Source organism: Egretta garzetta, unplaced genomic scaffold, assembly GCF_000687185.1.
Source record: "Egretta garzetta isolate BGI_Z169 unplaced genomic scaffold, ASM68718v1 scaffold598, whole genome shotgun sequence".
Classification (NCBI taxonomy): Eukaryota; Metazoa; Chordata; class Aves; order Pelecaniformes; family Ardeidae; genus Egretta; species Egretta garzetta.
The window spans coordinates 3486039-3513102 of record NW_009260621.1 but is presented as its reverse complement, the minus strand read 5'-3'; the positions used below and the strand labels follow the sequence as shown (position 1 = coordinate 3513102).

Sequence of the window (27064 nt, the reverse complement as noted above, 5' to 3'; positions counted from 1 at the left end):
AGTGCAGCCTTCCAGTGTATCAGCCACTCCTCCCAGTTTTGTGTTGTCAGCAAACTTGCTGATGGTACACTCCATCCCCTTGTCCAGGTCATTGATGAACAAGTTGAACAAGACTGGGCCAAGTACCGAGCCCTGGGGAACTCCACTAGCTACCGGCCTCCATCTGGACTCTGCCCCGCCGATCAGAACCCTCTGAGCCCTGCCATTCAGCCAGTTCCCAATCCACCTCACTGTCCACTCATCCAACCCATACTTCTTGAGCTTCCCTATGAGGGTGTTATGGGAAACAGTGTCAAAAGCCTTGCTGAAGTCAAGGTAGACAACATCCACCACTCTCCCCTCATCTACCCAGCCGGTCATGCCATCATAGAAGGCTATCAGATTGGTCAGGCATGATTTCCCCTTGGTGAATCCATGCTGGGTACACTTTTGAGGCGTGTGGGGGTTTTTTTCCCCCTTCAGCTTTGACGCCTTAACTAGCTAGCAAGCTGAGTGTTAATTTGATTTAGTTCCTCGTAGTTTGGAGCTGCTTTGGTTGTATTTCGTTGTCCGAAGGAAGGCACGTTTGTGGAAACTACCGAAGCTTCTTGTTTGTGGCTTTTAAACTCTCAGGGTGTTTTTCTTCTAGTGTGGTATTACAAGCACAGTTGTAATGGTTCTATCACATCTCTTGGTGTGAGTGAGGAAACACTGGTGTCCATTCACATGAAATTTTGGAGTGTAGTCACTTGCTTATTAGCAGTGCAGGACACTGTTTCTCAAAGGCATGAGCCTTCTGGCTTCTTTGGAGGGATGTTGCTGTACAGCATCCTAGTGTCTGAGAATTGCCACTCACGCTTGATGTTAAATTTTCCTCACTATTTGTGTTTCTGTGTGGGCTGCATTTTTAAATGAAAAATTATTTGCTACAAATAATTCAGCAGCCAGACTGCAATGGAAACCTAATCTTGAACTTGCAAGATGCTAACAAAGGTCTGTCAGTAGACAGACCAGTTAAGAGCACTGAATTTTTAAATGATAATTGCCTGCCTTGCAAAGCCAAACTGAAGAGACCTGTCAGCAGTCATTGGATTTGTAAGTCCCTGTAATCAGGACTCACATGGCACCTTGCCATTGCCTGAATGTAAGGTTTAATTGACAAAAACTCCTTATTGTCATCACAATTCATATACACATCCATGACAGTCAGTAGTCAAGTGTATGGCTGGGGTAACGAGCAGCTGTTTGTTTTGAACAATGGTTGTGTGTGTATTTGCACCTGAAGATGTGTTAGGGAGGCAATTTTAAGACTTGGTATCAACCTCAATGCTGCACATCTTACCTGTCTTTATTGCAACATGAAAAACCAGTTGCAACTGCTCATTGGCACATACTGTGGAATAGCGCTTTGAAAAAGAATAAATGTTTCAGGATGCAGCTGGTACCAGCAGGGTTAAAACAACTTGTGATTGCCATAGGCGCCATATGTGGCGCGCAGAGCTGCACAGATGTAGCTGTCATTTGAGCTCCGTAACACATGTTTTTGTTTGCTAATCTAAGCAGATGTTGCAGGATAAAAAGAAACACTGCAGGACTTTCTTTTGGGCTTAGGAGGGATAAACTGTTAGCTTAACACTCAGCCCTGCCAGTGGATTAGACCGAGATGGGCTGATAGCAAGCTGTATGCGTGAGGCCCTACGTTGTGCTTGTCCTGATGGCACACGTTTACGCAGCTTGCCAGCCGCACGGAAGCGCCAGGCTTTCAATTTGGTCACTTTTCACTAGGAAGCCAGTGAAGAACTCTCCACTAGGAAATCGGACAAAAGAAACGCTGCCTAAGCAACCCACTCTTTTGGTTGAAGAAAAGAAACTTTTAACTAAAAAATCAGATTGCCTTTCCTGTTGCAATTAAATGGTGTGAAGACGTAAATGGTAGGGAATCCAGTTTAATTGTGTCATTATAGGGCCTTTCTCTCAGGTTTCCACTCTGTAGTGACAAAGGATTTCATTCTGCCTCCCAGTTCTGTTGATAAAAAAAAAAATACTGAGAATTTCGAAAAGAAATTAGATTACACAAAATTACTTCAACATAAATGTGGATTTCTATTAAAGAATCCTGTTTTCTGTGCTGTGTATTAGGTAATTTTCATATGAAATAAGCTCGTTAGTCAAGTTGTGCTCTCCTGAGTTAGAGACAAGAAAACCCACGTCTTGCCTGAGACAGAGAAAACACTTGCGTAGGTTTTGTGTTCCCACATTTAAGATGCATCTTCGTAGACAGCATAAGCTGAGGTAAGAAGCCAGCCAATGTAAAGTTGAAATGGTTTGTACTTCCAGCTCTTTGTTAACTTTCACAGTATGTGTACCAAAAACTCCAGGGAGCGTGAGAAACGTTCTTACCACCTTGTGCTAGAAATACAGTTTGCATTGGAATGGAGGCTAAATTTTGCTCAGAACTGAGTTTTCTTTGGAAGGCTAAATTGAGGTAGCAGTGTTTATTTGTAAAGTGCATGACTCTGTAAAGACTCTGAAGATAGAGAACAATCTGAATCTAGTTAGTACTGTTTGAAGCAAGGTTTTGCAATGAACCTTTCACTTCATATTTACATCAGCTTGTGTGTGCGTGTGTTAGTGGTGGTGTAGTTTTTAAAGCTAGGAAGCAAAAGTTGCATCACTGATTAATGTTTGATTTTAATGCCAATGTTTTCCCTTTATGGTCTGTGTCTCCTGAGAACCAGAAGTTACTATCTTGAGTGGTAAATTAATACAATACAACCTACAAAGAGGGAGGCTGCAAAAGAAGTTAGCAGAGGTGTTTGCTATGTTTAATCTTTGGCACTTGTGCAAAACAATGTTGCTGAAGCAATCTGACATTATAAATTAGTTTCTCTCTTCTGGTTATCAAAATGTTCAAGCAAGGGGCATGTTTATCGTGATGCCAAGCCGGCTGTGTAATGCTTAGTGCCATACTGCTTCCAGGCTTAAGCACCATTGCACTGTTTCACACACACAACTCTTCCCGTTTCCTGTGTTGGATTTAGGTAGGATAAGGTGTGTAGTTGTGGCTTCTTCCCCAAGAAAAGCCAGGCAAGTGCTAGAGGGTTGACCAAGGACCTTAAACAGTTTCAGGGATTGTCAATTAAAACAAAATAACTCAAGGACACTACTAGTTGGGTTTCACTTAAGCAAGCTTAAGAAATGGGTCAAAGTGAAATTGATGTTGCATAGACTGAAATGCAGTTATGGCACAGAGTGTCTTGAGTAGGACTGGGGAGAGCTGCTGTTCCTGACGGCACTTGGAGAACACTGAGTAAAGGAGGGCAGTCTAGATAAATACCATCTGAAACGTAGCTGGTAGTGTCTGAAACAGTGATAGATGCACCTTAGGAGGTACTCTTAGTGTACAAACACTGCTTTGGTGCTTTAACTCCAAGGAATTGTTTTCTCCAAGGAAGCAGGTAGATTTGCTAGAGGTTCCAGACACTTAGTCGAAAGCTATCCAGTAGTGAATAATCCTGAGCAGGTCTGCAAACAAAAATGGATGTAAACAATTTGGTCTTCTCTGTTTGACTTCAGGATGCAAAGCCTCTTTTTAAAAAGAGGGATGTAACTACTTGTTTGGAATATCACACAACTCAAGCCAAAGCTGCTGCATGAACTCATTCCTTATTATTTAATCTCTGGACAGTTGAAGTGATCCTGGCTCCGAATTGGTGTGTTGTATACACTACAGTCTTTGGCTAGCCTGAATCTTTTTTTTTTCCAAAGTTTTTATATGTCTGCAGAAGTTTTCTTAGGTTAAGTATTGTAGTACTTAAAAAATTCAAGACAAAGCCTAGTGTTAATGAAAATATGTTAAAATATTTTCCTTCTCCACTCTCCGCTAAAAAGAGAAACTGGAGTAAGTACAAACAGTTTCACGTTCACAGACTTTTATTGGTGGCAACAGACTAGACATATAATAAATGATCTTTACAGAAAGCAATTAGGTCAACATGGAGACAGCCCAAAATGTTAATGTACTGTTACGTGTTTTCTTAGTCTTTGTCACCAGACTGCAGTACCGTGAAGAAGAATGACTTCTTCAAACAGCCCATAGCCAATTTTTCTTGCGGATGCCAAGGCCCTAGAGCAACATATTGTCTGTGTGCAGGTATATACAGGGAGAGAGTCGGAAAGCTATGGTTAAGGTTCTTTAAGCAGCCAGACTTTAACCAGAGCACACTATCTGACTTTGTTAATGGTACTATTCTGTAACTTGTTCATTTTTCCCTGGACTGATACTTCTAGTATAGTCTTCATCTTTTTTCTTTAGCTTTCATGCTTGAATAGGTACAGGTTACTCCAATGTATGTGTTGGTAGCTGCTGGAGGATATTCAGGTCTGTGTAAGATAGAGCATTCAGTTCTCTTTCAATGTAAACATCATTAAGGCACATCTTCTTGTAGCTTAGTAATGTGATGGAAGTCTTCTGTTTTTGATAAAAACAGAATTGCTGTTGCTGATCTGCTAGGGAAAGGAAATCAACAGAGTAGTGTTTAAACTTAGGATTTAAAGTAGTTTTGTATAGCTCTGCAGTATCGATCATCGTTATCCTTGTCAGCAGCAAGATGCTTTCAGTCTAGGTTGTCCCACTCAGTGCAAACCACAAAATGAGTAAGTGGTAAAAGATGATAGACTGTTCCTGCTTGGGAAAAAAGTCAGAGTCATCAAGACTGTTGGAGTACGGGGAGGAATTACTTTGAACTGTCCTGGTCTGGTCTTGCAGATTGAATGCCTGCTAGTGGTTGGAGTGAATTATGCACCCTTCTGTACGATATTTGCTGGTTTAGCTTCATCCAGAAGGAATCCAGTTTGTGTGCTCTATCAGAGACTGTTCTGTGATGTGAACCAGAGCATATTAAGAAGGACAATCAGGAAATGTGCATCAGTGTCACACTCCTGATCTGAATTAAAATGCTAGTATAGATGCACCCAGAGGCTGCATTTAAACTCCCATGTAAGTGCTTGATATGCGTAGAATGTGCAATCTAAGGTTAGCAACAATATTCAAAATCTATATAGCAGAGCTGGAAAAGGTATAGGAACAGGTGTAATCAGTGTGGAAATGGCTTCCATACAGGACAGGCTAAAAAACCATAGGACTTACCAGTTAAGAAAACAGGTGACTGATTATAGTCTATAACATGTTGTATGGTAAAGTGAAGGTGAAAGACATTTTTACTACTTTGCAGACCTGTAGATATATATTTTCTGTGTTTGTCATTTGATTGATCAAATCAAACTGCTGCTTGAGCATACTTTTTTGTCTCCCCTGCACATAGAAGATTGAGAATGCAGGAGAAAAGAGAGACAGCACAGAACCTGTTTTTTCACTATTCATGAGCTCTAACTCTTGGACGTTACATACTGTGATTCCTTGTTGCCTCTGTGCTGAACACTTCAGCTCACTCAAAGCAGAGTGCGGGAAGCTATCTATGCAGACTTCAACAAAGTAGAGGAGCCAAAACTATGCATGAAATAGAGGCAGTTTGAACTTGTGGATCATTAACAGGCCTCTGTATTGTCTGTCCAGGTCAATGTCTTGAGAAGGCAGCAGCGCATGATCAAAAACCGTGAGTCAGCCTTTCAGTCACGGAAGAAAAAGAAAGAATACATGTTGGGACTGGAGGCGAGGCTGGAGGCAGCCTTATTGGAGAATGAGAAACTCAAGAAAGAAAACAGCACACTGAAGAGGCAGCTGGATGAAGTGGTATTAGAGGTAAGAGATTGTGGTGAAGATCTGACTTTATTATAAAAGGACAGTTGCTCAGGTGGAAGGCACTTGAACAGAATCATGGAGATTTTGACTGGAAGACATTTGGGTGTTTCTAGCCCAATCTCCCACTCCAAGCAGGACTTTCACCAACTCTAGGTCAGGACAGCTGTTGCATTATCTATTTGACTTTTAATTCCTTGTTTATGGTACTCCTGAAGATTTCACTGAGAAGATAGACTGGATAGAAGCTAAATATAATGTACAAACGAAAGAGTTTTAAGTAGCCCTGGGGTGTATTCATATATAATTAGGCAAGTATAACTCTAAAAAGGAAGCATAATTTGGTTTATTTAGGTTCTGACATAACTTTGCATGTCTGTGCCCCTTTTTTATTGTGTGTCTTCTCTGTTTTTTCCTGTCTAGAATGAGAAGCTCAAAGTATCATCTCCAAAGAGAAGGACCCTGTGTGTGATGGTGATACTGGCTTTCATAATGTTGAATTATGGTCCACTGAGGTAAGTTGCCTCTCTGCATAGTGAGTTTGCTGTCCTGCGATTTTTGTTTGAATCTTTAATACAGGCTGTGTTGTGTTTTTTTTTTCCAAAGCCTTGAACTTGAAACCTGACTTCTGTCCTTTACTCTCCTGTGTAGGGGAAGACTTACCTGTGTAATGGTTCCTCTTTTGGAATCCTTCTGGCAACAAGAGATGGATCTTGTACTTTTAATTACTCTTGGCTTGGCATTTTGTTAATTGATGCGGCGTACAACAGTTTGTCTGCTCCATTTATACCTGAAGAGATTCAAGAGCTGTATTTAGAATCCTTTTAGAAAAAGTCACAGACTGCATGTTTATACCTGTGCTAATCTCAATAGCTATCAGCTCAAGCTGCTTCTAGTACCCAGTGCAGGCAATTCCCCTGTATTACTTGTCTTCTAGATCTGGTGAAGAGGTTGTTCCCACTCCTTAATTAGTTGAAGTGGTAATCAAAAATCTTTTATGTTCAAACTGTATCAGTGGGGCATAGGAACCAGAGAGCAGGAAGGAAATGCTGCATTACTTCCCAGACACTTCGTAAAGAAATCTGTGGAAGAGAGGAGACTGAAAAAGGGATGCTTCTTGCACATATCTGTCTACTTAACCTGGCTTAGGAACATAAGGACCTTTTATATGAAGCTGTTTGCTTTTTCAAAAGGGGAGGATATTTCACTAGATTCCCAGTCAGCAGTGTCTCCATTTCTCCTCAAAACCCCGGTAAAACTAAAGGAATGGGATGGGATAAATCTGGAGGAAGACTTTGTTTCTTACTATGATAAACTTTTACAATGCTGGTGTTTGTATTTTTAATAATTTTAGAAAATTTGCTAAAGCTGAAATTACTTTTGAAGTATTTGCATTTATTGCAAATACCGTTTATCTCAGGCAGTGAAACACAGCTGATAATTTTACTTTGATATGGGTGATTTTAAGGTAGACCATTTCTTAGTGCATTTAGGGTTTGTACTGGGATTTTTGACTATCAGGCAGAAAAATCAGTTTCTAGATACTAAGCGATTTATTTGAACATCCCATCTGCATTTGCAAACATTACCACTCACTCAAGAGACACTGTTCTTACTTGGTGAGAACTAATAGGACCAGTAACCTTTTTGAAGCTGGAAGAAATTTTTAGTTGCCTCCACATTACAGTGGGGAGTTGGAATGCATGAAGCTCTTGTTAGTTTTGAGAGGCTTGGAAACCTATAGAAGATGAGTGGGAAGTCTCTGAAGTTGCTGTGTTAGCTTCTCTACCCCCCAGGAATAAGGTATTGAGCTTGATTGCAAGAAACTGCTGTCAAAGTAGACTGAAAGGTCAGTTTGTGTTTATATCTTTGCAATAATCAGTAGCTATAGAAATGTGACAGGGTTAATTTCTTGGCCTGTTTGATGTTTAATAACGTAGATAAAGCAAAAAGAATTTCTTGGATGTCTGGCTGAGCATGCCAGTGTAATCGTTGTCCCTGAACTAGGTGGTCTGCATCAGTACTGGATTTAGACAGTGAGGAAAAATGTACTTGCAAATTTGCGAGGAATTACTCTTATCTCTCTGCTTTTTTTTTTTCTTTACCTTTTTGCACTGCAATTAAAATACTAGACTGTATTAAGGTGATGTGAATGTTGATTGGGCAATACCCTTTGGAAGGCCCAGAATGTGGGTTATACAAACCATTACTTAAGATTTCACTCCTCCCATGTGCATTTTCTTCCTTTTATAGAGGTGCCACTGAATGGTAGCTCCATGAACATGAGGGTCGCAATTGCTCTTCTGATTAGTCCTTAACAACAGAAGTTTCCAATACACATGATGTTTTTCAGTCCCTGCAACTTCTTACAGAAATAAGGCATTTGGGGCGGTTTTGTTTTGAGTTTTGTTTTTTTTTTTTTTTTTTGTTAAAATATCCATGCTAGCTTATAGTTTAGCAGAAATACTTTTTTTCCCCCTAGTTGGCTCTCTGTGGAATACCTGATTTCTATGCAGTGGTCAACTGGGGATAAATCTGATCTAAAACTTCATGGTAGTGTTGCCATTTCTCCTATGTGGGAAATCACTTCACTTGCACATCTGTATGGAGGTCTGACAGCATTCAGGCACAGGATGTTTTGATTCAAACATATTAGCAGTGAATATTTTATTGTTTAAAACCAGTGAACCATTGCAAAGAGAGAGTGACATCCAAAAGCAAAAATTCTGTAGCAAGCTTTGAAATTCCTTTAGCTGGCCTTATTGTAAGATGCTTCTCAGCTTCTTAATCGGAAGTGATAGGATTCTTTGAAGGCTGGAGGTAAAATAAAAGAACAGATATATAGGTTTTCTCTTTAGCTGCCTATTTCCGTCAAATCAGAGAAGTCAGGGAAGTGGTCAGGTTGTCTGGGGACAGGGATGTGAAGCTGAAGGGCAGGCAGTCCTGCAGACCCTCCATGGCATGCAGCAGGTCAGTAGAGGTGCCATGCAGTGTTTGGGCACTTGGCATCCCACAGAAAAAGGTCTGACTGGTTGGCTGTGTAGTTAGTTCTATGTTTTCTTCTACGTTAGTGGATTTGTGTTGTACTAGCCCTGGTTCACACATAATTTTGTTTATTGGTCTTAAGTCTTGTTGACTGTGTAAGTGGCAAGATGTTTGTGGAAGACTGCTGCTGGGGTGCATTGAGAGGAGTGTGGCCAGCAGGTCGAGGGAGGTTATCCTCCCACTCTACTCTGCCCTAGTGAGACCCCACCTGGAGTACCGTGTCCAGTTCTGGGCTCCCCAGTTCAAGAAAGATGAGGAACTCCTAGAGAGAGTCCAGAGCAGAGCAACTAGGATGATAAAGGGACTGGAGCATCTCCCCTATGAGGAAAGGCTGAGAGAGTTGGGCTTGTTCAGCCTGAAGAAGAGAAGACTGAGAGGGGACCTCATCAACACATACAAATATCTTAAGGGTGGAAGTCACAAGGACGGAGCCAGACTCTTTGCAGTGCTGCTCAGTGACAGGACAAGGGGCAATGGGCACAAACTGAAGCATAAGAGGTTTCAGTTGAATATGAGGAAAAACTTCTTTACTTTGAGGGTGACAGAGCACTGGAACAGGCTGCCCAGGGAGGTTGTGGAGTCTCCTTCTCTGGAGGTATTCAGAGCTCGCCTGGACGAAGTCCTGTGTAACATGCTCTAGGAGAACCTGCTTTAGCAGGGGGGTTGGACTGGATGATCTCCTGAGGTCCTTTCCAACCCTTGCGATTCTGTGATTCTGTGTGACTCTGAGGATGTGCTGTTCTGAGATTGAGACACAGTCCAGGATGTGACAGCCCTTGGCAAACAAGTTTAGCAGATAAAATTATTCTCCTGACACATTTTTTCATGCTGACAAATATACTATGTGTGTGGGTAATCTGTAGCATCGAACATTGGCGTGGGGCTGAGAGTCTGGCAGGGAAACTGGCATATTGACCCAAGAAATCTGTTTGAAGATATTGGAGGGAGAGTCTAGTCCAGTCTGTTTAACTGCCAACAAGCTTTTCAGAACATCCTTCAGTCTTGGAAATGGCAATGTTATCTCTGATAAAAAAAAAATTTAAGTCAAATTAAATATAAGTTCAGTTCACATTTCTATTCAACTTCTTTGTTGTGATAGTGGCTTGTATAGAGTTGATGGTAACTGTGCAATATACTGTACTGTGTTACTAAACACTTTTGGGGTTGTTGGTATTTGTATAGAAAACTGAAACTTTCTTTTATTAAAAGCAGAAGCGATTTAGCAGGAATTCTATTAGTGTAAGTTTCTATTTCATCTATTTGCTTTACATTAGAAGAAAGGCATTCAGGAATTTCCCATCTGTGTGTCAATGAACTATTCTCTAATCCTTGTGAACTATTTGGATTTAACATCTATAAAAATTTCCTTTTATTATTATTTAAGAATGATTGGTGAGGTGTATGAAGGGGAAAAAGGGTACATTTTGATTTAATTCCTTGAAGAGGTCACCCCCTTCCCCAGTCTTACATACCATGAAGTGCAAGACAGGAATTGGCAACCCACAGTGTTTGCACAAAAGACAGTGAGCACCCAAACCTTGGCATGCAGCAGTGTTGGGAGCAGGTATCTGTGGGAGGCAGCGTCTCCTGCCTTCACACTCGCCTTCTGTGAGAGCCAGTGTCAGCGCAGCTGCATTCTCAGCTGGCATGGCAACCCTGAAAGGTTTCTGACTTCTGGTGTTAGGAAACATCTAAGTAGCTTTGCATTTTTTTTTTTTATCACCCACAACATGAAATCTGAAAACTTTCAGACTGTTACAATTCCTAGATGCCTTTTTTTGTTGTTGTTTAATTTCCATATTTGTGTTACTGTGCCTGGATACTAACCAGATCTGAAAAGTGTTAAATGAGCACAAACAATGTTGAAACAAATGGAAACCAAGCACATGTTCTAGTCTAAACAATCCGTGTATTTATTTTGAGAATCTTTTTCTTATGTTTCTCTTCCCTGTTCCCATTTGAATATAAATAGTCTTACATGTTTGTTTGGTTGGTTTTTTTTAATGCAAGTCCTACATGTGATAGTGACATATTTGCAGGTAACTAACCCAGCTAATGTATAAAAAGTAGGGAAGAGGGAAGGATCACAGAAGATGCAAAAGGTAAATTTCTGGCATCTCTGCTTGGGGCAGTAGCAGCAAAGCCTGTAAGCCAGGTACTTGCTAGTGGCCCTAGCATTATTTTCTTGGCTATGAAAAATGTTCAGCTGGTTATTTTTTTCCTCCTAATCAGTCTGCTCAAGCTCACATGGTGGTCATCATCTAACAACAGTCTTAAAGCATTTGTAAAGATGTCAGCTGGCCAGAATGTCTCCTAACTACCATTTCAGATATTTAGTAGACAGAAAACAAAGAAAAATATGAAGTTGAAGAGAGGAAAGGCAGATCTGTGAAGAGATTGGAATGGGGGGTTGAGAAGGTGCTGTGATTTTTTTTTTTTTTTTTAAAATTTTGTTTCTGCCTACAAGTTGGGCATCTCTGTATGGCTGGAATCCCTTTCAAACTGAAAAACAGATTTGGTGATGTAACCAAAAATTCTTAAGCTGTATTTGTGGTGGAAGATGACTGAGGTGGTGATTGATGGAGCTAAGTAAATCTGATGCTGCGCTAGAATTGCTAGCCTTTTGTAGAGACTTCATTGCAGCTCCTCTCAAGAATGTCCTGATGGGTTTTCCTCTACTTCCCAGGACCATCCTGGAAACAATAGCCTATTAAAAATTCAGATCAACTGAACAATCTGCAAATAAAGACACCAGTCTGGGTAGCTGAGAAGTGTGATTTTTCTGCTGTTGTCATAGACTGCAACAAATGGAGAAGCAGTAATTTTTGACTTTTGAAAGCCTTAGGGGTGTGTCCCATTTCTTAGATTAGTAGCACAAACATTAGGAAAAAACGGAAGTGTTAAGATTTATCATCTTTTACTAAAATGAATAAATCATCCAAGGGTTGTTCAGCTGCATGCTGCCATGATCTGCTGCTTGTAAACACGAAGTAAGCAAAACACGAGTCTCACCAGCTCCCAGATTAGCATCCCACCTAGTCTGCAGGCTGCTAGTCAGTACTAATGTAGCCTGCTGAGCTTTTGGAGCACGCATGGTTTGGGTGGCTGAAAGCACCATCCGTTGAGCACACCTGTATTGTCAATATGGTTCAGAGCCCTTACTCGAGCTGAGCAATCCCGAGTTGGTGTGTGGGAGAGCAGGATTATTCTGAGGTTTGGTGCATTCAGCAGTGTTTTCATGCAAGTTTGCTATTGTTTGAGCCTTAATGCTGGACTCCTTGATTAAAGAAACAGACATGTCTTATGGCAAGTAGGAGCCTAGGGATACCTCGGTGGTGGGATGTCGGAAAGTTAGAGAAATCACTTTGTTGTTCCCTTAAAGGGAGCATTAGCTGTGTGGGCAAAGGAGCTAATCTCGTTACCACAACATCACATGCAGCAAGTGTGGTGTTGCTGCAGAGATGTTTGAGCTGTATGTTGTGTGCTCAGGTTTGTCGTCGCAGATCCCACCCACAGTAGCCAGTCCTGGGCCAAGGTCTTGGTGTGGTCTGCATCTTACCACTATGCTGCCCTTGGAGGTGAGCTCAATCGTGAGATTGAGCAGCGTCATGGCATGTTTGAAAACACCCCAAATGTCCGCTTGAGTAATATGTGCTAAGCAGACTAAAGCCATGTGTGTGGCACCTGCCTAAAATGAAGGGCAATGACTAGCAACTGAAACGCAGTTTGGTGGTTGGTTTGGTTTTTTTTTTTTCTCCTGGTGCCTTAACAGTTCTTCCTGATTGTGTGTGTGCTCCTTCCTCATACCATTCCAGTGCAAAGTCTGGCGGGTTAGTTGAAACCACCAACAGCTTGTAGTGTAATGGAGGAGGAACTCCCCAGCTGGGCTCCTTGCTTGGCCGTTGCCACCTTCCAGCTGAGCTAGTGCCTGATCTGGGAGTGGTACTGAGCTGTGAGCATTAAATGTTGTACCTGTGGCCTGTGATTTCCTTCAGCTGCAGGCTGGATAGTGTTGTCTAAACTTGTGGTGACTGCTGAAGCATCTCTAAAAGATATTCTGAGAACAGAGAACCACAAATCGTGGGCTGTACAACAGGGTGAATTTCTTACTCTCAGTTCATCCAGTCCTGGGCTTTTTTTGTACTCGGTGAAGGATAGAAAATGACTGTTTCTCTGCTTTTTGCAAGCCTCAATAGCCTTCCATGTGTCTTCAGCTAGTTAATAGACTTAAATGTGGTGTATTCCTGAAGTATGCTAACAAATGTACATACAAATGATGACAGTCAGAGGGCTATTAATTTCTTACACACTAGTAGAGAGGAACTGGTGAAATGTGAAGAAAAAAATGTTAGATGAGTGCAAGAGGCATGCAGCAGCGCCATGTTAGCCAGCTCCTTCTGGCTGCCAAGGAAATGTGGAGCCCTCTGAGTGTTTTAGCAAAACCAGCAGAAGCTCTGGAAGACATTTGTGGCTCCTAACACTTGTAATAACGGGAGCCTTACTTCAGTGTTTGTGACACTGAAAGAATATTGTTTCAATGCCAAGTTGAGTGTACGTTTGTGTTGGAGATGGCTCAAAGCCAGAAAACTGCTTCTGTAGCACACCTTTGGTCTTGTGTTGTAGTTTCTCCGTGAAGAGAGAGAGAGAGAAATCAAGAGGAAAAGGACAGGTTGAGTAATTTGGACTTGGGTTCAGGTTCTGGACCTTTCAGAACCTGCCTTTATGCGTTGGTGCTTCAATAAAATTTAATACCCTTGATTCTTCTTACGAACTACAAGTGCAGGAGCAGGAAGCAATTCCTTCCTCCTTCCTTTACTGATCACAGCCACATGTTCACACTGGCAGAATTGTGCCTTGGCCTGGTTGTGCTTGCTTGCCTTGTCCTGCTGCTGCTGGTGCAGTTGCAGAGCCTGTGCAGAATGCCAGATGCACTTGCTGATAACTTACCCTTTTCTCCATGCGTTCATCTGCCAGGCTGGGAGTGAAATATAGAAAGCTTTTGCCTTGAATGAACATTGCAGTTGAGACTGCTTGCATCAGGCCTGCCCAAGCTTTGGCAGTAAAGGCCAGCCCACTTCCAAATAATTGTATATAGTTTTCTAAGCAAAAATAAATGCTCTAGGTGTCGATTCTTGCTTTCTTCCTTTCTTTTCTAACAGCTTTATTAAAAATAAATTGTTTTATTAAAGAAAGCAAAACAGAAGAAAAACACAGAGATTGTTGCTTCAGTTTGGGTTGCTTTCCTCATCTTTCCCAGCAGAGGAAAGAAGCTGGGTTCCTCTCACCAGCCCAGCACTTGCAGAGGATAGCTCTGGAGCAGCCTGGCAGGAGAAGCTAGTGCCTTGCTGTCGGCAGATGGTGCCCTCATCGGGAATAAGAAACGAGAAATACTTTCCAGAGAGCATTTGGCACTGTGGCAGCCTTGTCTGGAATCAGTTAGGAAGAGGACAAGGTCCTCAGTTGGTGTCTCCTTGCAATGTCAACTTTAGCCCATTGGAAACATCCCAGCTTATATTCAGACATGGTTCTGTCCCCAGAAAACTTTTTTTATGATATCACTGTTGGCTTTCATCTACAAATTACTGTACAACTTAAATGTCAGTATTCAAAATTTGAAGTGCACGGGGTTTGTTCAGCCAGAAGTACAAATGAAATTTAGTTCGGGCTCCTGGCAAGACTTGCTTTCGCATTTATCAAACTGACATTCAAACCAAAGAAGTAAAAATACAGCTAAAATATCAGGTGCCATCGAATGCCTGGAGAAACCATGGCAGGAGTGTTGCTTTTCTTTCCCTCCTATAATCAAATTTATCTACACTCTGAACAAACATCTGCATGAAGTATTTAGTGCTTCTTTCTTTTTTTTCCCTTGGATCTGGTTTTTCATCTTAAAGAAGCCAATAGCTCAGCCGGCTTGGACAGGGTGTTTGTGGCTGTGTGAAAACCCTTATAATGCTCACGGTATCTGGGATGTCCAAATGCAGGCTGCAAAGCCTTGGTAGGTACCGCATGTGTGACCAAACAGAAAAGGTTCCAGTTTCCAACTTCTGACTGATCATCTTGCCAGTAAGGCCATTTCTCAGCTTCAGTCTTTCTTGACTTTTAATGTGGGGCAGTAACTCAATTCCTGCACATAGTAGGACTTGCTTAGGGCAGATTTGCCGAAGTGCCCATTCTTTTATAAATTCTCATCTTGTTGCCCAACAGAATGAAAAAAATTGTCCATGCTTTTACTGTCTGCCATATTAAAACTTTTTTTTTAAGCAACTATTGATATCTTAGCTGAAAAATACTGTTTTTTCAGAGCTTTTTTCCCTCTGAGTGGGATCATCTACTTTTCTTTTTCACTGTTTCTAGCCTCTTCTACCTGATGTTTTTAAATGCTCAAGATTGACTTCATCTTCAGGGTCACGGTGTTGAGACCTTCTCTGTAGACCCTTCCTATTCCCGCTTGTATTGTTGCTGTTCTGCCTAGCGCTTGTAAAGCTCAGTATGCCTCAGGTGGGCAAGTGTTTTCAGATGTAGCTTTGCAGGAGAGGTCCGTCCTTCATCCCAGCTGCTAAAGGGATTCCTTGATCCTAAGTCATGCTTTTCCCCCGTGTCAATTTGAGATGTCAAAGGAGGAATATTTCTGATATCCTGTGTCATACTCTCATGTACCACTTGGCAAGGAAAGGTCTTTGAGAATGAGAAGTCAGAGGATACAGACGGTTACCTGCATGTCCTCTTCCTATCAATTACCTGAAGATGGAGCCCTATTTACAGACAAACTCCACGAGTGACCTCTCGTGGGAGAAAGGAAGGGGAAGAAATGATACAACAGAAGATGATCTTCTATTCAGATGGGGATAAAACTAACAAAACTCCCCAAGTAACTGGAAGGTGAAAGGAGGGCAGTGTTTCAAGTTATAGGCTTTTTCCTTATCCAAAATGAAAGTTCTTTTGGTTTGGTTTCAGGAGCAAGGAAGGGAATTTTGGTTTTTTAGATGTATTTGACACTTTGAGAAGGAAGCTTCTGGTGATCTTCAAGGTCCTTACAAAACAAATGGGAAAGGGGAGGCAAATGTAGCCCATGTAGCTTAAGCAGGAGTTGCTAGCCCTGCTTTAAAAGAAGCATTTTGTGGAAAAATAACTGATAATCCTGATAAAGGAAAGGGCATTGGAATAAATACCATAAATAATACCATATTTTATCCTCACATTGGTGCCCATGTTCTCAGAAGTGGGAGCCGTGGTTTATGGCTGTAAGGATGGCAAAACATACCATAAGGCCTGTAAGGATTGCCTCCTCCTTTGTCTTTTGCTGCTGAAGATACCATCTTTCAGGTTGAAATATCCCATACTTAGATGCTGCCAAAAGTGAAATTTTAATTTTGATGAAAAGATTAGTGTTTTAAGCATGAGAAGAGTAAAAATAAACATTTCCTCTCTTATTAAAGCTGATGTAACAAAATGAGGCGTATGCGGTTTTGAGTGGCTGTACAGCTAAATCAACTAAATTACAAAAACTGAAGATTATCTGTGATTACAGAGCAGTGCTTATCTTTATCCTTGGTGGACTTGGTTTGGATTTCTTTACTTTTGTTTGGAGTTCAGGGTGAACTGGAGTAGCAACGTGTTGCAGGTGGGACTTCACCTCAATCTAGTCACCTTGCCAAGCTGGAACCTGAAATAACAAGTATTGCCTTTGCAGTATGAGGCAAATGAGGAAAATGCAGGTTTGTTACAATTCTACTGACTAGGGTTTTGTCAGCTTTAACTAAATAATTACATGGAGAGTTCCTCTGGTTCAGCGTGTCATTTTGAACAGGAAAGGAGAGGCGTAGGAGAGGATAAAACTCCAGACCCAGTAGGTCTATCAACATGCTGGATGGCTGATGTACTTCAGGCTGTGGAGAAACAGTTTGCGGGAGAGTTACAGCTTTTATATCTTCTGATGGGTATTCTTGGTTTCATGAATAAACTTTCATACACTCTTAGTGTTGTGGCTCCAAATTAGGTAGAGACAAGTCATTTCACAGATGAGTGACTTCCAGCAGGAACATGTGGCATCCCTTTAAGCATCAGCCTTAGTTTTGAGCTCTGGATCCGGGCTTGAGATGCTGCCAGCTGTGCTGATGCTTTCATTGGAAGAGAAGAAACACAATCTCCAAAAATACAGTAGATAGTGGAGATTATTGCTGTAAAATTGGATAGTCTGGTGTTGCCTGATGTATGAGGCTGTGAATAAACCATCCAGCTTTCCATGCCTATGCAGTAGAAGCAACAAGACATCGGGATGCTAGGGTACATATCCAGTACGGAAACTGTCTGTAAGTACTTTTCTGGCCACTGTCACTAGTGAAAACAGAGCCTGTAGCATTTCTGCTGCCCTGATTCTGTGCTGCTGCCTGGAAACCTGAAGGAGAGGAGGAGGTCCAAGCAACATCAGCCTGGATCTGGGATTGCCCTGGCTCCAACAGTTCTGCAGAACGTGATCCAGTTACTCATGGGGAGACCTAGGTTACTGCTAACAGGAGTGCAAATGTGTTGGCGAGAAAGGGGATTGCTAGGCAACTATGTCTGCGTGCCTTCTGCTTAGCTGTGGAGTATTTAATCTGCTCTCCTTGCTAGTTCTTGCCTTTCTCTGTTATTACCATTTGTATTCGTTGCCTGTTGCAAAGTGATGCCATGTAACAAATAGGAAAATGAGATCTTCCCCTGCAGACTTTATGCTCTGCTACCCAGGAGAGGTAGGGCATGAATTAAAATGTACTCTCTGTAGTCAGTGATCAGCATGCATGGCAAAGATCTCATTGGCATGCTGGGGTCTTGTTGTATATTTGTATTTTCACTGTGTTGCTGCTGGTGATGCTCTCCTGTTGTCAGCTAAGAAGGTTAGGACCTGATTTTGTAAGTATACATATTTCAGGAAGCAGCCATGTTTACCAAAGAGTAAAGCAAGCCTCTGGAGAGGACATCTTGAAGTATTGCTTTTGTGCTTTCAGAATTTCTCACTTGTAAATCATGCTTCTGAACTAGGATGTAGTCGATCTCGTATAGCAGTTGTCTGATCATTTTTCCAGCTCACATGTGAAATGCTGCTTCCTTGCTTTGCATGGAGAGCAGCGCCGACATTCCTGTGCTGCATGGCTGGCTGGCTGGCAGAGCAGCCCCCAGGGGAAGATCCTTCTGTCAGTGCAAGCACAGACCAGGATGACAGGATATCAGGCACCATGGCCTGCTGCTGCTATGTAGATGGGGTCATCAGCCCTGCCAGTGTTTCTGAATCCAAGTAGAACTGAACATATATCAGTTTGCATATGGTTTTGTTAGATGTCTGGCATAATGTTCCAGACTTGCAGCTGCACGGAATTTGGTAGCTATATTTTCCTTACATATTGTATTCATATAAACTATGTCAATTGTGTTTTGAGGCTGATGAAAGTTAAAGTTCGGGGTACTTTGATTTGAATATAGGTAATTTTCTTATGCCTGCAGGTCTAGGTTACAAATGGATTGATCTCAGTTTCATCAAGTGATGCTTATGAGGGAACATGAAAACCAGAGCATCAAAATCCTTCAAACAATTAAAACTAAAGAAGAGAACAGAATTGGTTTTCTGTCTCCAAATGCTTTGAATGACACTAATATAATGACACATCGTGTTTTTACATTAGATATGACATGAACCTTATCCATGTAACATAGCAGCAGCCAGAAACTTATCCACCTGAGTATTTAACACCTTACAGTAAAGTGTCTTGCAGACCCTTTATATACATGATATGTTTTGCTATGGTTACTATGTTTTCCAGTGTATTTGAAAAGGATCCCAATGGAGTTGATTCCACTGCGAGTTCCAGCCACCGGACCAGAAATCTTCTGGAGTTCTCAGCTAGCCAGGAGTCCAGCACAGCTCCAAAAATACCTGAGGACATCATTACCGAAAAGAGTAATAGGTGAGATGAAAACCTTTAATATATTTTAAGTGGCAGAGGGCAATGGTGCTTTTAAACCTCACTGCCCTTCCATTTGCTAATCTTCTTGGCCAGAGTTACTGCTGCTCTTATAAAGCAACTGAGTTTACAAACAGTGTTTTGAAAGCTGATATATTTTTTTTTATTGTTTAACAAAGTGTACCAGGTTGCTTTTCAAATGTTTTATCCCCAAGATTACCTAGTTCATAGAGCTTCAGAAGTGTTTATGTGGCTATGCTGTACGGTGTTAGGAACAATGTGGTTGAAGAGAGCATATAAACAAGTGTATGTCATGGAGATTTTCATGACCTTCTTCAGTTGTTCATCTGTCTTCTTTTTTCCCTGATCTTTATTTTAGCTTGCATAGTTACAGTATTTGTCATATTATCTATCTCTTCTTACTTTTCAAGCTGGAGTATTTATTTTTCTTAGTTGCTCAAGAGAAGACTGGGGAAGTTCACAATTAAGAACATACTCTGAACTTAGCACTGTACTTTTTTAGAACTCTCTCAGTCCATCCTTATGCTTACCCATTACTTAATTATATAGTTGTTTCAAGCTTCCTAGATTTCTAGCATTCAGTGCATAAGTGAATGTATAATTGTCTCCAGATTGAAGTCTGGCTTATCCAGCTCATGTTTTTCCCCTTACAAGATTTATCCTATCAGATCGTCCTTTTCCAGTAGAGTGTTTTGGCTGGTTGAACAAAGCCAGGCACAGATGTGCAGAAAACTCTAATGTATTTTGCCATGCAGAAAGAAGGCAATAAATCAAGAGCATTTTAAGGCTGTAGCCATGGTAAGGGCTTTGGGTCCTATGAGGCACGTTTCAGACCATGACTTATGCAACGTAGTAGTAGAGTGGTTGCCTTAGGAGGATATGCTAGTGCCTGTACCTCCTCCTTTTCTTTCAGTCCTTCACCCTGGTTTTTTGGCAAGCTGTGAGCTCTTTGCTGCATATTCTCCTTTATCAGTTCTAGACGCAGTATACACAAGAAGCAGACGTGAAGATGGAGATAAAGCTGGGAAAGAGAGGGGAATGTGAATAAGGCTTTCATAAGCTCTTATACCTGATTTTTCAGAAAGAAGTTGAGGTTTAGGAGCTACAAGTCTCTGTCAAAACCAACAGGACTAAGGCTGTTTATTGATACCCTATCAGTGAGGAATAGGTATTTGGTGATAAGTAGTTAACCCTCAGGAGGTACAGATAACCAGGAGAAAGGAATATTAGTCTTTGCTTTGTTGCTGAGAGTGCTATAGATTTTTGTATTGAAATATATGCTCTTTTTCTCTTTTTGTCAAAGTCAAGCTGGCTTCTGGAGACTTGGAGAGGTAAATCCTCTCCACTCAGTTGTAACATAGTTTGTGGCTGCTCCATTGTCATATAGTTCACAGTCTTTACATCTGCGTGGTTTTAGTGGCTAATAAATTTAGTATTCCTGTATCAAATCTTGCACAGCTCTGGATTGAAAGAGAAAGCTGCCTCTGCAGAGATTGCATAGTTTACATATTATGAAGAATATTTTACAGGCTTCATTTTCTTTAAATAGAAAAGAAAGCCTGTTTGGGAAGAGATCCAGCGTCTGCTAATGCTTATCTGTCTTCCCTGTGTTGAGTTCTATCAGATCCCTTTGGGGAATTGACTGAGACCACTGGATGTTTGATAGAAATCGTTATTCACCTGTTTCGGAAGTCCCATAGGAGCATCTGTAACCCTTGTGGGTTTGCTGATGGTAGTGCTTATTCTCTGGATTTGGTCAAAGGTTCGTGAAAAACTTTTTAAAGGGATTTCTTGATGTCTTCTTCTTTTCCCCAGATATGATCGTTCTGTATCTGATAACAAAGCACTGATGATAGTCTCGGAAGAACCACTGTTATATATTTCACCACCACCACCCCCCTGTCAGCCCCTGATCAACCGGACAGAGTCACTGAGGTGAGCAAACAACCTTTTCTGAGCATTTAAGCTTTTATTAGGAGTTTACATACAAATTGTCTGTTGGGTGAGTGCTACTGGACAGACAGCTGTGAAGGATGTTATTGTCCATTCATAGTGTTCATCTATTGTTACCAGTGCCTCTGTGTCTGCACTGTCCAATGTCTCCTACCATGGAGGCAGGAGACTGACTTGGATCTTTGACATCTTTTTATGTTTTTAGTGATGCTTTTCATTCAGTTTTCACACTGTTCATTTAGCAATAACTAAATAAAAATTTCCTGATTGCCTGGAGTTTTTTCATGACTTGAAAGAGAAATCATTTCATGTGTAGAAATGCTCATAATATGGAAATCAAGTCCAGCTAAAAGCCTGTTCTGTCTGAAATATGTAAAAGATGGTCTCCTACTCTTCAGCTTCTGATACAAGCAGACTTAACCTGACGTTGCAGATGTGCTTTATTCACTGCTAGAAAACACCTAGCTCCACTTTTTCCAAAGTTATAAGTGTGTCACTAACTTTATCTCCATTGTGCTTTTTCCATTGTTTCTCTCAAATTTATTTGCCATATTTTAGCCTTCTTAACCAATATTTTGTCTTGAACTCATCAACTTTTGGTTTTAGATTCCAGTAGTCCTTTCAGTAATTTCAGAATTACTGATCACTGAGCAAAAGAAAGTACTGTATCTGCTTTATGCTGAAACATCCATGATCACAATTCTTTATAGGTATTTCGTTACGCATTCGATCATAAATTTAATCTTGTAATTCTATTTTCTTACTCTGGTATTAAAAATAAGTTTTCATAAGGTAAAAGAGTAGTAATCTGTAGTGTCTTTATAGCGGCTAGTTAAACTGTTTTCTAAAATTAAAAAATTCTGCCACTGCTCTTTGAAACATCTGTTAATGCTGTGGGTTTTCTAGGTTGAATCATGAACTTCGAGGATGGGTTCATAGACATGAAGTGGAACGAACAAGATCTAGAAGGCTGTCAAATAACCAACAGCAGAAAGCACGGGTTATGCAGGTAGGCAGGTTTATACTGGTGAGTCAATAGCATGACAAGATAATTTCAGACCACGTAACAAAATATTCTCTCTTACTTGTCCGCACTTGTCATTATAGACAAAAGTAGCAATAGTGCCTGTAATTAGGGTACCCAACACTTCCCATTTTAAATTGCTGGGTTTGGTGATTATTATGTTGTCAATCAAGCTAAAAGCTTTCAGGTTTTTTAGCAGTCATCAAAAAAATGTTCAGTGTTTTCTAGAATGACTTTTATGACTTCTCTGTAAGTCTGTGTAAGGATAAGGATAAACAGGTGCTTAATGGAGAGAAATATAACCTACAGCACATTCGTCTGGTGCATGGTTAAGGGGCACTGCTGATTGGTTTTGTTGGAATATTTCCATTTAATTTTTTCAGATTTTTGCTAGAAGTATACGTTTTTGGTAAGACTACAGAATTATGAGATGAACACGTGTCCCGTGTTCTAAAATCCCTTTCATCTACATGGCATACCAATAGTGAGAACAAAATTAAGACCATGAATTTTCAAAGTATTTCACTTGATTAAGAGCTAATAACAGCCTTAAAAGGAATTAAACTTAACAATGGGGTAATACCACATTTTTCTAGAGAAAAAATACTGAATATTAAACTAATGATTCTTCTCACTGTTGTCCAAAGGAGAATGGTAAAACATTTAAGTAGGGCAAGTTCAGGGGCTTCTAGTGTTTCAAACAGTAGAAGTGTGTGGTGGGTAGTACATTTTGGCAGAGCTACAAAGCGGATGTGACCTCAGAAGAATTCTGCAAATCTGTCATCAGTGATAGCAAATTCTGCATGTGGATGGCACAATACGTGCAAGTGTTGTGTTTGGTGCCAGCTTCGCTTCTTTGTCTCTGTGTGGCTTTAAATTTGTGTGGCTTTAAAACACTTGCTGCTTCTTTGGTTCCAGCTTGATTGCTGTTGATATTTCAGTTAATTCACATTTCACCAGTGAAAAATTGTACCTTTATTGTTTGGGGCACTGATTAACCTCTGCACCCCATTATGTATTCACTCTGCTACCAACATGTTTCATGTTTTATGTAGTACCAAACCAAGAAAATGCTTATTGTTTTGAGTTCGTGTCATCTTTTTGTTTTCTCCCTTTTTCAGAGCTCCCTAAGTGAGAAGGCTGATTCCCAGCTAATGGCCATGCCTTACACAGACACCAGCCTCAGGTAAGGCAGAACAACTGCTTTGTTACTGCTTTCTACTCAATAACCTAGTCTTTCATCAACAGCTGGTAAAAACGCCAGTTTTCACCTTGTCACGATTCTTAAGCCAGGTGCTAGCTACGTTTATTGGCCTAATTTCTGTCCCTTAGCAAATAACTGCTTCTAATGATTCAAACTACGTAAAGAAACCCCTGTACAACAGCACCACTCTTCTGGGGTCCTTCTACCAATGAGTCTTAAGAACATCTTTACTTCACTCTGCAGGCTCCCTTCCTAAATAGATTTGAATCTTAAGGGGAAAAAAAAGGGGGAATTGTCTTGGGATTATCTGGAGGAACACCATTGGTTTATAAGAAAGTTTCAGAGGGCCGTGAATCCAGTAAGAGGAAGGTTTCTCTCACTGTCTTCAAGAGTAGAGCCATTGTGGCTAGGACCGGATTATTTTGACAAAGTTAAAGTGTCATTACATCTTACTTGTATGGTCTGTCTTCATCTCCTTATTTTCCCTGCTGATTATTAGAACACAATAACACAGAGATTCCTGATTGCCCCTGCCCTCGCTCCTGCATACCTATCCTGTCCCTCTTCCTGGGATACAGGAAGAACTGGAGAGAAAAGGTTAAGGAAATGAAAATTCTCTCTCCTGAATTCTCTGTGGCAGTGTTTAAAAGGATCTCTGCTTTGAAGTTCCAATGAGGAGTCTTAAGAGCAGAATGGAGTATGAAGGGGACATTTGTTGCGAAGAGCACCTGAAATGTTGCCATTGAAAGTAAGACAGCTGTGGCCCTTGTGTTTGCATTGCAGCTTTGAAAGCAGGATCAGCCTGGGAGAAAATAGCAAGCTGCAGGCAAATGTTATGGAAACCAGACTGCCAAATTTTGATGTCTTGACTAGTAAGAAAAAAATAAAAAGCTTTTTTTAGTTCTACAGGCAGATGAAGGATGTCTGTTTTAACTGAAGACTAGACAAACAAGGCTTATGGCATAAGGCAGTTTAATATACATGCTTGCATTACTCTTAAAAAAATTATCTGGATTATTAGAAACAGTCTGCAACATCATGCAGCTTGGTATGGAATAATCTGCTTTGCTCAGAAGAAAGTGAGATTTTTTTTTCGGATGAATGATGTTTAAATCAACAGGACCAGTGAGTCATGGCAGCTGCATGCTGTGACTGTCCTGGAACTGCTAAGAACATAGAACAGACTTCCAGTTCTTCCCAGAGCCATCAGCTATTAGATGCTCCATGAAATCATAGAATCATAGGGTAGTTTAGGTTGTAAAGGACCTCTGGAGATCTCCAGTCCAACCTCCTACTCAAAGTAGGTTTAACTTCAGGTTTACTGTGTGTCTCTGTCAGACTGACTGTCTCCATCTCCACTGTAACCCCCATTAAGAAGCCAAGGATTGCAATTAGAACCCCCTCAGCCTCTTCTCCAGGCTGAACAAGCCCAGTTCCTTCTGTCTCCTCTCTCTCCGTGTACATCTTGCACTCCAGGCCCTGATCATAATGCCAGCCCAGTGTGCAGTTGCCCTGCAGACACCCTGCTGGCTCACATTCAGCTTTCCTGCCAGCAACCCATGTCCTCCTCTGCAGCGCTTGTGCCTCATCAATTGAAAGACAGAAAAGGTGCTGCTTGTTCAGTTCTGTCATTGACGCTACCCCTAAGGTGTTGCCTTTGGAGAACTGTTAATGCACTAACAGTCTCTGCAAATGTGTAGAACCAAAAACTAAACCACTTGTAGGTTTCCTGATACGTAACATAAATGTTTGTAGATGGCCCTGAAGCTTTTATTAATTATACAAGTGCCTTTTTGTGGAGTGTACAGTCAGGGTTTTTAATTTTTAATACCAGTGCTATAATTTGAGTGACCTTTACCTTCTACAACACTGTTGTTGGTGACCTGAATCCATGAACAGGAGGACATTACTAGGATCTAGATTTATCTTTGTAGCACTGATGATACCAATATTGTCATGTTGGTCCTGGATTCCAAAAGAAAATTGATGAATTGAAAAGTTCTGCAGTGAAGTCAAAACAGAGGAGGAAGGTAAAAATTAAGATAATTTCAAAGAAAACCGTTAAACCCCCTCAGCTCTCTATAGTCTATTTAGCTTTCTTCAGAGGTAATTTTGATGAGAGTTTCTGCAACTTTTTTAGGGCTCCAGGTATCAAATTATTTTCCATGTCTAAATTTTGCAGTATTAAAATTGTGGGGTTTGGTGCATAAAGCACTGTGTCCACAACCTCATACCTTCTTATAACAAGCCTGTGTGCAACATCCTAGTGCTCTGTGATGCATAACAGAGTGCCTTTTGAACTTTTTAAAACAAAAAAAGACTCATTTATCTCCCAATAAATGGTCAGACTCGGCACCACTGTTTTGGATACACAATTTAATATGATGCTTGCTTTTAATAAGGTAAAACAACTGGTAGCTTTGCACCTGTTTTCATGTTTTAAGTTCCTCCCTTCCTTTCATGGAGCAGTCCACAGTGGGTACCCTTAAATGCCCACAGGTAAGTATGGTGTCATACCAGTAATCCACTGGTATGACTTGGAATTTGGGACTACTGTTAGGCTTGTTCCATGGACCCAAGAGAACTTTGTAAAGGGTCAGTGGTTTCCAAGTGCTTTGGAAAAACTTTCTCCCATGGCTGGATTTAGAGTTACAAAAAGCTGGTTTTTAGGTCTAGCTGTATCTTCTGGAGTGTGGGCGAGCAAGCGGATCTGTGGGACCTGTTTCAGTTTTCAGGATGTGTTTTACTGAGCAATGCGTGGGCGTGATGCCTTTTATCACAGTAAAACTTCAATGCTGAATCTCAGGGGTGGTTTGGTGGGCCTACATGTTTTTATGAATGCGTAATCAAGCTCAAATTAGCTCTGATCTTTGTTTCCTGTGTGTGAAGGATATGATCTGATTCCTCACTTGCATAGTTCTGCTAAAGAGGATATACAGGGTAGAGCTGCCTGCTCTTGATCCCCCGGGACTTACACCCCCAATCCTGTTAAAGGGCAACTGGCTTGGCAGCTGCAGTCCTTCGATTGCAACAGGACTATATTAGCAGTAGGAAAGGAGATAATGACAGTCTACTATTACTGCTGCTCAAGAAAATCACTTGATGATAGATTTGTTCCTTGTTTTGGGTGCATAGTTATGTATATTTTAGAAACATATCAAAATAATCTTAAATCAGCCACCATAGTTTAAAATCTGGGTCAGCAGAAGACAGCTTGGGAGGGATAGCCTGCAAACAGACAGTATGCTATTAAAGTGGGAAAGAATTAAAATGACTGGTTGAAGGTCCAGCTAATGGTTTGTGTAAGTACAGCTTTCCAATTTGATTAAATACATTATTTGAATGGGATTGGGGAAGTATATGTGATAGCAATATGTGCTGGGAATTTCTCACCTTTCCAAGATAAACAGTGGATAAGTACTGTGATTGTATGACTTGCCAGTGGTTTTGCTTAGAACAGTTTAGACAGAGTGTCTTTTCCTCATGTCTGATATATGTAAGACAAGAATTGCAAAAAGGATAGGCCAGAATTATGTAAATATCTTATTTTTGTTCCACTGTCTAAATTGAAAATCAAGAGCAAATCTTTGAGTTGACCAAATTGACGCAAAAAAAAAAATGGGTGAGAAGAGAAGGTGGCGTTGTCACTTGACAATAAATTAAAAGCTCTGTTTATGCTTAACTTTGCACTTCTTTCAATTTAAGTGGTTTGGGTCCTTAGAAGTAAAAAAAAAAAAAAAATTATTAAATGTTTTTATTTTTTTATTTCAGAATGACATTTCATTCTAAAATTTGCTAAAATCTATTTTCAGAAGTCATCACAATTTTTCAGACACTTTAGATTAACTTGAAACTTTTTTTTTTTATGTTGAACAAGCAAGCAAGTTTTTGCCAGCCTCAAAAGCATGAGTAAAATCAAGCCTGGAAAAGTTTCCTGCAGCAGGACCTTTAAAGCACCTTGAACTTTCAAAAAATACCCAGTAGTTTCACTGTCTTCACTTGTGTTTAATGTTCCTCATGCTTCTCTCAGTGGATGAAGAGCTGCTGTTCTTTTGAGAAGCAGGTCTTTAAAGTCATTGTCTCACAGAAGTTAGCTTTCTTGTCTAAAACAATTACCTTCCCCCTTTCTTTATTTCAGCAGG

The 27064-nt window shown here is 40.8% G+C and overlaps 1 protein-coding gene across 4 annotated transcripts in view; it reads left to right on the top strand.

Moving 5' to 3' along the window:
- Window positions 1–27064, top strand: part of ATF6 (activating transcription factor 6) — an 81856-nt gene that overhangs the window by 5630 nt on the left and 49162 nt on the right. For all 4 annotated transcript variants that reach the window (XM_035900826.1, XM_009645326.2, XM_035900825.1 and 1 more), the window contains 6 exons: window positions 5555–5740; window positions 6161–6252; window positions 18580–18723; window positions 20557–20676; window positions 21601–21703; window positions 22840–22904. In XM_035900826.1, the coding sequence (XP_035756719.1) occupies window positions 5555–5740; window positions 6161–6252; window positions 18580–18723; window positions 20557–20676; window positions 21601–21703; window positions 22840–22904 (710 nt within the window). The remainder of the gene's footprint in view (window positions 1–5554; window positions 5741–6160; window positions 6253–18579; window positions 18724–20556; window positions 20677–21600; window positions 21704–22839; window positions 22905–27064) is intronic.